General features: G+C 37.5%; 1 protein-coding gene across 1 annotated transcript; it reads left to right on the top strand.

The window, feature by feature from the left end:
• Window positions 1-9,035: 9,035 nt before the first annotated feature.
• crybb2 (crystallin, beta B2) lies at window positions 9,036-11,838 on the top strand (the record flags this gene model as incomplete). Its single annotated transcript, XM_081348844.1, has 5 exons — window positions 9,036-9,116; window positions 9,209-9,327; window positions 10,080-10,212; window positions 11,406-11,548; window positions 11,670-11,838. Exons 1-5 carry the CDS (start codon window positions 9,054-9,056, stop codon window positions 11,836-11,838), a joined length of 627 nt encoding a protein of 208 aa, XP_081204970.1. The 5' UTR covers window positions 9,036-9,053.
• Between the last annotated feature and the right edge of the window lie 716 nt (window positions 11,839-12,554).

Raw genomic sequence — 12,554 nt, 5'->3', positions numbered from 1 at the left:
AAAGGGAATTCTAATGTTTGTTGCCTACTTGTAGTCATGAAATCCGGAAGTGAATTGCCAATTTTGGGCCATGCGTTCTCTCGGGATTTCTAAAATGTATTTTTTCACGAAAAAAAAAAGAAAATCCACATTTTAAAACATAGCTGAATTAATTTTGAAACAAGTGAACTTGTAACCAATTTATATTAAATAATTTTAATTTACTTTTTTGATTTTTTCGTTCTTAGTTTCTATAAAAAAAACATAACTAAATTATTATAATAAAAATAATTACATTTCAGGATTCCAAAAGTTAGAAGCAAAATGTTCTTCAAGGCTCCCACTCTTTTTAACTGATGAATTTGCATGAAACTTCCAGTAGTTCATGATTTATTGGATATTCAATCAATTAACCAATCAATTCAGTTTACCCGATAAATTATTTTAGAGCTTGCCATTACCTTTAATAATATTCATTATAAAAATGCCCAAGGCATTTTAACATTTTATTAATTTCCATGACTTTCCAGGTCTAGATTCGCGAATTTTCCTGTGAACACGAATAATTATTATTCTATGAATGGACTTATAGTCACGTTGATGTTTGAAATGTTTTTGCCTCGTTTTAAAGGACTGTGCAACACGTTTTCCTGTGAATGTAAACCTGAGTTATGTTTGAGTTCAACATACTTCTGTGAATACAGATTTGCCAATTAACCTATGATAATTTAGTTATGTGTTGTACCCGGTTCCTAACCACTTTGAAAGACCTATCCTGTGAATACTTACCTGAGTGATGTGGAATGTCTGGCTAATGAGACTGTGTTGATTTGTGTTCCTGTGAATAAACTCCAGCATCTGGATTCATACCTGCTATCCTCTTGTATCATTACAGAGTGGCCAGACGTGACAAATTCAGCTGTAGTTTTCCTTGAACCTGAGGCTTTCCTTTGCACCATATTTTAGGATGGGAGGAGGATTGAAGCATATGGAGTTCTTTGGGTATTGGTACCTTACGGCAAGGGATGATCATGTTCTTATTCACTGCTTCCAAAGTGGATTGGGTGATGATGTCTGTTAACTGTTGCCAGCAGAAAACTGGCAAATTAGCTCAAGGGAAATATGAATAATTAATTATAACTAGTTATAATTAATTATAAATATTTGGATCAATTAATTGAATTAATATTACAATCAATTAACCTGTTCGTTCAGCAAACACTGAGTGTGAATTGTTTATTAATTCTAAGAAATGCTAATTTCTGGGGTATGGGAAATAACTTTCTTTCTGAACAGTACTACTCAGAGCATGTAGCCAAAATCTGCATGATTAAGAACTCCAGTATATGAGCACGAACCACAAACAACTTTACATGTGACACAAACAAGAATTTATTAAAGGGGGAGGTTGATTATAATTTCACTTTTCTAACTCTAGTTAGGGTGTAATGTTGCTGTTTGGGCATAAACAACATCTGCAAAGTTACAAGAGATTTGCTTTTAAAGAAATTGCTTTTTAAGGACTACAACAAACAGCTGGTAGGGACTACAGGACATTCCTTCCGGGTTAGTGACATCACCAACCCTATAATTTACATAAACCCCGCCCCTGAACACGATTTATAGATTATCAAGACAGAATATGCTAATCAATGTCTAGAAGATAACTACACAGTAAGCTACATAGATACATCAACTAACCATTCAGAAATGTCCTGTTGCATTCTACATGTTGTCACTTCTTCTTGAGTCTCTCCATCATTGACATAATCTGACTCCGGTTTGAACATAAAAGGCTAAAGGTTTTTGAAATTCAATGCATGTCTGTGAAGTAAAATGGCACAAGCTGTTGAAGCTCCACCAGTCTGTGCCGCGAGCAGCAGCTCATTTGCACAGACACAAAATGGTGCTATTTTGCTCACCCTCAAAAAGTGACAACTTTAACATGCTATATAAAAAGATCTGTGGGATATTTTGAGCTAAAACTTTACATACACACTCATCAAAGACACATTTTACATCTTGTGAAAAGGGCATTATACCACCCCTTTAACTAGACTAATCTAACATTGTAACGAGGTCCACTGAGGTCCACTTGGGCAGAACCCAAGTGCAGTTTATTTATATCAAAACGTGATCAAAATACAAAACAAAGACTTGACATTAGTGATGTTACATATGACACTGAAGCTTCAAAGCGTGTATGGAGTTTGCAGCGCAATTTCTCATGAAGCTTTCTTTTCTATATTATTTTTTATATATAAGCCTCTAGCCTATGTTACATAATCATATATTCTGCCATTTAAACAGCATAGATATCATAAAATAATTAATCCACCATTTGCTTGCATCAAACAACTCTGTTGGTATTTTTATAATTAGTATTAATATAATTGTTACATTTAATTTTTTGGCACACTTTAATATGATACTTATATTATCTGAAAACTGAACATTTAGCATTGTCAGGCTTTTGTTTGTGCTTAATAGATAAAACAACGGTGCCGCACACTCGGGTGTATGGCTGCTATAAATTTAACCAGTCACAAGATGGCGCTGTTTTCGACACTCTTGATGCTTTGAATCTTTTCCCGGAACAATCAGGGGAAAGCCTCAGGGCTTCATGAGGCTTCATTTGCCCATCCCTACTTGACATAAACGAACACTCACCACACAGTGGTTACACAAACAATACTTGACCAAGACACATGGCAAACATGAGGGCTTAAATACTCACATGGACTAATCACTAAACAAAACACACCTGTGAACATGATTAGACAATTAACCAATGACAACATGAGACAAGAGACTAGGGAAGCACATGGCAGGATCACATGAGGGCAAGGGAATCACATGACAAGACAGGAAACATGACTGACATAAAACATGAACCAAAACAAGACGTGACAAACATACAGACTCATACATGCATACAGTTTAGCAATGGAAAGAGAGCTGAAGCAGAATACAGGAGAGCAAGTTATAGCATTGCTGGAAATTCAGCAGATCCACAGCCTTGAGCAAACCATCAGTTCAGTTCTAACACTCCCTTCTTTAAAAGGGGTAGGGATACTTAATGTTTCGAATAATGAGACTAATGCCGAGTTCAGACTGCACGATTTTCAAAAGAGTCGGGTCACTGTTCTTTCCAAAATCCCGCGTGCGTAAGACCGCAGTTCTCGCGCGAGTTTGAAATTGTTATTAAAAATTATAGCCTGCAAGAAGCTTGCGATCCAAATTGTCTGTGCACTGATTTGCAGCGAAAAGGAGAAAAAGAAAAACATTATGCGTGAGGAAATGGCTGGGAAGACAAGGGGAGCGAGGACTGTGTGTTCTGCAAAGAGAGTTTGGGGTAAATAAATAATGTTGCAATGTGCTGCTGTTGCTGCTGGTCAAGCAAATGTTTGTGTTTTGTTTCTGTTTGATATAATTGTAAATATATCTACTAAAATACTGATATTGTGGCCTATAACTCCTCCCCGAACTCCCCGCTGCTCTATCTTGCTCTCTCATTGGCTGTCGGTCATCGCCGATGTAGTTTTCAGTCAGAACACTTTTCACACAGCAGGATTTTGAATCGCCGACAGGTCCAGATATTTAGCATGCCAAATATCTCACGGGCGTCGGCGACTCGTCGGTGATTCTCTCAGATCGCGTCTTTGCTCATTCACACTGCGTGATTGTCACTCGCGTGAACGAGCACCGATTTGCCTGTGATTTCGGGCATTTGTCGGCGATTTCTCAAAACCTGTCGGCGAGCCAAAATCGGGGCTAAAATCATGCAGTCGGCATGAGTTCGGCATAAGTTTGAAACTTGCATGTCAAGTTTGTTGAGGCTCCAGTTGATCTGTGCTGATGTTGTCTTGATGTGAGAGAACCAGTTGGAGTCAGAGGATCTTTGGTGAATGGAAAAACAAGGCCGCAGCCTGGCACAAACTTAAGGGTTCTTAGAAGACTTCTAGATCAGCATCATCTTCATGTTAGAATTTCTTTTCTTTTAAAGTGTGAAGATGTCACTCCCTCTGGAGGTATGTGAGCCAGTAAGAAGTTTTACGACCCTTTGTCCTCTAGCAGGGCATTTGCATAAGTAATTTGATTGGGTGTTTAAGAGAAGAACCTTCAAGATTCTTATAATACTAATGTGTCAAAGAGTTAGCCAAATGTAATGTAAATTAACAAATAGGGAATGAAAACTGGAGTTCATAGATACCAAACACACTACACATGTGATCTTTGTTAACCATAGTATACAATTCTGAAACATTAATCCAAAAGAGTTTGAATTAATGCATAGAAAAGTTATATCTATAAAAGGACACTCCCGAGGTGGGAAAATTGTATACGTTTATACATTTCCTAAGTGGTTATATTTAGTTCAACCTCTCTCTAAGATTCCTGTGGGTCATAACCTTATCAGTCTTCATGTGTCCTGTAACCAGAGGCCTGGTGTTAGCTGCATTTCGGATGTTAGTTGCAGTTTTTGGGGATGGTTCACAGACCTTTTGCCATGGCCATGGTATAAAGTAAACGTTACTTTAATTCAAGTGTATACTGACCACAGGGGGCTATACAAAATATCTTAGATTGAGTAAGCGTGAATGCAACCGCCTAAGATATTAGCCAGTTATCTCTGTTTAGTGAGCAAAAACTCTAGTTTGTGATTGTGGGCCCGCATAATATTAACGACCGGTGCGAGGACCCTGTGCGACTTTTCCACCCGAATGAACGAGGATAAGAGTAAAGAGTTAAAGGGGGCCTATTATGCCCCTTATCACAAGATGTAAAATAAGTCTCTGATGTCCCCAGAGTGTGTATGTGAAGTTTTAGCTCAAAATGCCCAAAATAATTTTATTTACAGCACGTTTAAATCATCATTTTTTGGGTCTGTGAAAAACGCACTGTTTTAGTGCTTCTCCTTTAAAGGTAGGGTAGGTAGGAATTGTCTAAAAAACTTCTTTTCCAAATTTGTTTAAACTTTATTTATATATCAATACATAATTAAAATGTAAGTACTCTGAAAAAGAGAGTTTAAAAATCGAGTGTCTGTAGACCTCTCACGACTGTTGTAAACACAGCTCATTATTTCCATTCACTCCACCCCCTCCCTTCTGGGCTCCTTCCAAAGCCACACCCCCAAAATGCATGAACGCGCGACTCCGACCGCTGAGCTGGAAGACGCATTATTGCTCTGCCTGAGACGAGCGGAGAGGAAGGAGCACAGTGCATGTAGTGACATCATGTCAGAATCACATGTAATAAAAAAATCTAACCTTATTATTATGAATATAAACAAATAAGATGTATTTTAGTACTCACTATCAAGCTAGCATATTGATATTGGTAAAGTTTCAAATATATATTTTTTGATTCGTTAACGAGCTAGTTATAACTATAAGGCAAAGCTAAAAACAGGTTGTATTGATACACGTTTTTCCATTACCATCAGTTACACTGTGATGAAGATGAATTTCGTGTAAGATTCATAACATATATGGTGTTCTGCATGTAAGAGTTTCCATGATGAAAGCATTGTTGACTCTGATGAGGACTACACTCCAGAGACAAGTACCGCATCGTCAGCTCGAGGACAGGTCCGGGGTCGAGGGCGAAGCAGAGGAGGTCGTGCAAGAGGCCGTGCAACTAGGGTCCAAGGATATTGACGCGTTTTATTTCTTTGTTTATCCAAAGACTTTTTTTTCATTACCTTTTCTAGTACTGTCTTCCTTTTTTTTTTTGCCTTGTTTGCCTTCGCTAACTGCATATGCCGGTAATGTGAATTTTGATTGCTCTTTCTCTGCCATTGTTTTGCTATTCCTAGGTTCCGTGCCTCTTGAATTCCTCAAATCAAACGGGTTCGCGCAAGTGGGCAGATCCTGTGGCAAAAGGGTGGTTGCCATGGTTGTGAGAGAGTGACAGTCGCCTAAGCCAATCCTTTGTTTCGTCCCAAATGGAAATAATGAGCTGTGTTTAATGCAGATTAAACGGTCTAGAGTCACTCGATTTTTATACTCTTTTTTTCAGAGTACTTACATTTTAATTATGTATTGATATATATAGAAAGTTTAAACAAATTTGGAAAAAAGTTTTTTATAAAATTCCTACCTACCCTACCTTTAATGCTAATGAGCTGCTGGTTCACGGCACAGGGGGCGGAGCCTAAGCAGCCGCGATCAGAGCCAGAACAGGGAAGATGATAATAATAAAACAGACAGTCACAGTAATGGTGTTCATTTCGACCATAAGACTACAGAGTCAGAGAATATGCTGTATGGAGTTGGAACAGGTATAGTTTAGTTTAATTACGATTATAACCTATTTGGCATTGCTTGTATAACGTTGCACTATTAATGCAAGCCTGCTGTAGGACTCTGTCTGACGATCTGAATTGTCTGAATGATGACACAAAATATACTGATGAGTTTAATAAAGTTTACTGTATGTCACACAAAAGATGAGGCATCAGTTTTTCTTCAGAAAATCACTGTTAGAGCTGAGTAAACAGTATAAGAAGTGCATAAGTAACTTACATAAATTTCTGTAGAGTTGAGGGCGCATTTTCTTTGAAAACAAAATGAATCCACCTCGTCTTCAGTGGCTGGCAGATTTCAAGAGTAAATAGAGAGAGCTATGTGAATGAATACATCCAGCTACAACACCTTCAACGATTGGGAGATGCTTCGACGCTTCTCGTGAGTGCTTTGCCGCAGCAATGGCGGATGTGTACAACTCGCAGTGAACTCGATCAGGGCGGGTCTAAGTTATAACGGCAGTGTCAGTCAACACTCGTGGGCGGGGCCTGTGGTTTTAGTGATGTCACTAAAGCCACATTCTGAAAACAGGTCGTTTGGAGACACTGCTTATGATTTATGGGGATTAAAAAAAAAGGAGTGAGTGGATTTTTATCACTGTAGGGTGGTTGTGTACAAACACACTGCCAACACACATTTATGTCCAAACACCATACAAAAGTGAATTTTGCATAATAGGTCCCCTTTAAATAGAATAATCAAATGTGTCGCTAAACTATTATATAAAGATCAATAACCAATTGAATTGTTTAAATTGGATTTAAATTACTTTGCCACGATGAAAAGACAAAAACACGCAGTAAACCTTCACCCGCTTATCGGAAACTGTCGTTGGACCGATTGGGCAGGCCTTACAGCGGGGTATTATGGGTATTCTCTAGCCGTTGATCACTGGTTGTACACTCGTTATTGCGGTGCATTGTGGTATTAAATGAGTGTCCCCACACAACAAATGGCTGTCCCCTCAAATAGTGCCCTATTTGAAGGAATAGGTGGCGATTTTGGACACACACTTAGTGTTTGTCTGGCCATAGTAAGGGATGCTTTCCTTCCTCAATGAGTATGGACTAATCTTCCTTGTGATCATGAATGGATTATTCTCCGAATGGACTTCTAGTTAAGTTGATGTTTGATTCTGAACTGTGTCAGTGAATACATTCCTGAATTTCATTTTTGCCTCATATTTAAGGACTGCAAAAGGCTGGCTAACACATGACTGTGTTGCAAAAGCCTTGTTGATTTGTGTTCCTGAATAAACTCCTACACCTTAATTCATACCTGCTCTCCTCCAGTACCATTTTAGGCCGTGTGTCCACCAAAGCGTTTTTTCACGCGGCTGGCGTGTTTTTTCAGTTGTTTTCAATGGGAGCTCCGCGTTTTTAAAACGCCATGAGCGTAACGAGGCGCTGAGCGTGTTTTTCACGCTGAAGCGCTGAGCGTTCGGCGTTTTTTACAGGTCGCCGAGAGTTGAAGAATATTCAACTTTTGGTAAAACGCAGCGCTCATCACTGTCACTTTTTACCCAACCGTCCAATCACAGTAGAGGAGGGGCGGGACTAATACCACACCGACCAACCGCGTCCGCCACATTTTGCTTGCATTTTACAATGTACGTCAACAGATAACAACAACAAACATAATAACGGAACAAAATCATTTAAAACAAGAGCCAGAGAAAATACATTACATTGTATTGACATTTTAATATAGAATCAACACAGAAACAAAATATGCGTGAAATGAGATACTAGTACACTTTCGCGGATATTCCGTATCATAACAAGCAAAGTGTCTCGACTGAAAAAAACGCAACGCTGGCAAAACGCTCTCAAGTGACCACAGCTAGGCGTTTTCAGCTGGCTAAAAACGCTTTGGTGGACACACGGCCTTACACTGTGGCCCATTTAGCAGTTTTCTGAGGTGCCCTGGTTGAGAACCACTGCTATAGAGCCTTTGCAGTAAAGGCCTGTATAAGCTTCCACTGGGATATCAGATCTGCTAACTCTATCTCTCTTTTTAAGCCCCATTTAAATAGACTTGCATTTATGTTAACAGCAAGGTGGGTTCAAACAATACGCCATAGATAAAAATATATATGTGTAATATTACCTGAAACACATTTAGTGACAAACTAAGATGTTTTCACAGAAATTTCACAGTAATTCTAAATAGCAAAGATGCATCTGCCTCTCTCTTTCAGTTCCACATCCAGAGTCTGTCACTCTTGGTTGTAGGTCCTCGACTCTTGGCACAGGTTGTGCTGAATCATGGGATATGGAACAAAGCGTGGCTGGGCGAAAACTGACAACTAATGAAATAACTTTGTGGGCTATCAAAAGAAAAGGGAGGGTAGTATGGCGAGGGTTAGGATGTTTGGCTGGCACTTCTTCAGCCCTCCCAGTGCCAGCCGGTCAGCCTATTAGGACCAGACTATGAGCGTGTTCTGGAGAGAGATATGTTTGGCAGTGTTTCCGCCCCTGAGCTTCCCATATATATTGAGCCGCTGATGCCACCACACAGCGACTGACACACCCCGGAGCTGGTAAGACATACACATTATTGCTTGCTTTATTATTGTAATTGTGTTATTTTCATCTCCACCGTTTTATCTACTTAAGTATGGAATATAACTCAGCCATGTCTTTCATGCAGACTGTAATGCTTTTGCAATATTCAGTCATCTACACTCTCGACACTAATAATTATTGCTTGCTTCCTAATTTGATTTCTGAACAAAGCTCATCACACCCATCCTGGTTCACTATGGCAACTGATCACCTGAACCCTGCAACCAAGCAAAAACAACCAGTTGCCAGTGCCTTCAAGGTACAAACACGTCGTCAGACTCAGAGTACCTGTGGTGTATACTTATCCGTTATTCCTACTTATCTTCCTTTATACTCTCTCTTCCTTCAAAGTTGGTGATCTACGAACAGGAAAACTTTCAAGGACGTTGTCATGAGCTGACTGGGCCCTGTAACAACCTCCAGGAGGCGGATGTGGAGAAAGTGGGCTCAATACTGGTGCTGTGTGGACCGTAAGTTTGTGTGTGAGAAGAAAAACAGCTGAATGCAAATGCAATATTGCATTAATTTCAATTAACAAGAAGTTAATATTGAGTAACTGACGTTTTAAACACAGAAACATAAAAATTCAGTTTGAATGGTTATTTTGTTCCGCTACCAAGGGAAATGAATTCAAACTAAGCTTCACTTGGTACCATGCGACACATGGAAATATTCCACTACGGTTTTTCAATTTCACTAGAGAAAACGGTCCTGGTCCTGGCACTAAGTGGACCTGGAGTTAAGTTAATGTTTAGTTTAGATTACACACTGTAAATAGTTTATATTCGGAAAAAGTAAAAAAATAAAGAATTATCAACCCCACCAAAGAATGTCAGTCGTAAGGTAAGATAATTTATTCATGAAAACAGACTGATTATGATTACTACTATACACAGATTTTATAGTAATTGTGACTGTAAAATATATAGTTTAGGTATAAGAGTGGCATATTTTGAGTTGTGGTATTTGGATTAGTTTAAACTGTCATTGGAACCATTTTGATTGGCCAAAAGCTGGTTTTGTTACACATATCTGGCAACCCTGTCCAAGACATCATGAAACAACTCATTATCGCTCATTGAGTCTTTTCTGAAACGCTACAAACACAGACAAGCGGAGTGATGCAAAGGGTAAAATGTCCCAGTGCTGTTGAATTAGCACTGGGAAATTTTAAAATGACTGAGCGAGAAATCATGACAAAGTTGTTTACTTTTTGTTCTAGGTGGGTGGGATATGAGCAGCCCGGCTGTAAGGGGGAACAGTATGTGTTTGAGAAGGGTGAGTATCCTCGCTGGGACGCCTGGACCAACAGCAGACGCAGTGACTGCATCGTCGCCTTCCGCCCCATTAAAGTGGTAACTAAAAAATAGTTATTACACACTTATTCTTCATTATAAGATATATATTACACATTTTAGAATAACAATAAGGTCATTTATATCTATATATATATATACAGTACCAGTCAAAAGTTTGGAAACATTACTATTTTTAATGTTTTTGAAAGAAGTCTCTTATGCTCATCAAGCCTGCAGTTAAAAAAAAAAAAAAAAAAAAAACAGTAATATTATGAAATATTATGAAATATTATTACAATTTAAAATAATGGTTCTCTTTTTTAATATACTTTAAAATGTAATTTATTTTTGTGATGCAAAGCTGAATTTTCATCAGCAAGTACTCCAGTCTTTGGTGTCTTATGATCCTTCAGAAATCATTTTAATACTTTATTCAGGATTATTTGATGAATAAAAAGTTAAAAAGAAATGTATTTATCTAGATTAGAAATCTTTTGTAACAATATACACTACCGTTCAAAAGTTTGGGAACAATAAATTTTTTTTTTTAATTAGTACTTTAATTCAACAAGGATGTGTTAAACTGATAAAAGGTGATGGTAACGATTTATATTGTTAGAAATGTTTTTATTTTGAATAAATGCTGTTTTTATGAATAAATGCTGTTAACGTTTTACTCATCAATGAATCCTAAAAAAGTATTCCAAAAAAAATATATTAAACAGCACAACTGTTTCCATCATTGATAATAACTGAGTATCAAATCATCATATTAGAATGATTTCTGAAGGATCATAAGACACCAAAGACTGGAGTACTTGCTGATGAAAATTCAGCTTTGCATCACAAAAATAAATTACATTTTAAATATATGAAAAAAGAGAACCATTATTTTAAATTGTAATAATATTTCATAATATTACTGTTTTTTTTTTTTTTTTTTTTTTTTTACTGCAGGCTTGATGAGCATAAGAGACTTCTTTCAAAAACATTAAAAATAGTAATGTTTCCAAACTTTTGACTGGTACTGTATATATATATATATAAAATTTATTTTTATTTATTTTTTAAGTAGTTTTGGAAAGAATTTACAAGACTAATTTCAAAGCGTTTATGCATTCATCTTTAGATCAAACAATTTTTATGATCACAGTTTCATCATTTCAATCAAGCATGGGCAAATGTGTATATTGATTTGTCCTAAATGGGTTCTTTCAATATACTTTTCTGCACTTCTTATGTCCCCTCAGGACAGCCAGGAACACAAGATCGTACTCTACGAGAACCCAAACTTTGCTGGGAAGAAGATTGAGATCGTAGACGATGATGTCCCCAGCTTCCACGCTCATGGATACCATGAGAAAGTCTCTTCAGTTCGTGTGCAGAGTGGCACGTGAGTAAAACCTTAAAAATATCGCTGACATGATACATTAATCTCACATCTTCTGATACTCTCCATGTCCTCCTGTATAAAAACAGTTTTTCTTCACTTCTTGTTTTAATCTCCATTACAGCTGGGTGGGCTATCAGTACCCAGGATACAGAGGCTACCAGTATTTGTTTGAGAAAGGAGAGTTTAAGGAGTGCTCTGAGTTTGGGGCCCTGCTTCCTCAGATCCAATCTGTGAGGCGCATCCGTGACATGCAATATCACCCAAGAGGGGCATTTCAACCCTCTAACTAAGTTCCCAGCAATCCTCTTAACCCCCCCAAGCTTCTGAAACACCTCCTCCTGTCCCCACTCTTCACTTCTGAATGCTTATCTTTGACCTTTTCAATTGTGTCAGTGATTCCATTTGCTACTGCTGAGAAATAAATAAGTGATTTTGCGTTATGAATGTTTCTGAGCTTTTATTTGAGCATTCACTGTTTTGTAAGTGGATTGGACTTTTTGATTGATTGGAATTATAATTAATTTATTAAATTCAGTCTCTTTCAAAACATACTAATTCATATTTATTTCTTTATCTATATACAAGACACTAAATATTGTCAAAAGGGGACTCGTTTTGGCATCCCTACACAAATATGTACCTGACCTCATTGTCACAACAGCAACAAAAACGAGCATCTTGAAAACACTTTAGCTTCTGCCTCAGAGAAAATGTTTAAATGGAATATCACATTATGAGAAAATTGTAGAAAAAAAATATTTTAACGTCATATACAGCAGTCATATTTGCACGCCTTCAGTTTCTTGTGACCACCTAATATGTGAAACTGATATTTAATATAATTTGATTTAGTTTAAAATGTATGCATTCCTGTTGTGTAATATTATTAACATTTTAAATAACTATTTACTATTTTAATATATTTTAAAATGTAATTTATTCCTGTGATGCAAAGCTGTTTTTTTTTCAGCATAATTACTGCTGTTTTCAGTCACATGATCCTTCA

Source organism: Scardinius erythrophthalmus (assembly GCF_964197995.2).
Source record: "Scardinius erythrophthalmus genome assembly, chromosome: 20".
Taxonomy (NCBI): Eukaryota; Metazoa; Chordata; class Actinopteri; order Cypriniformes; family Leuciscidae; genus Scardinius; species Scardinius erythrophthalmus.
The sequence above is the reverse complement of the archived record's forward strand: the minus strand, read 5'-3'. Positions and strand labels throughout refer to the sequence as shown.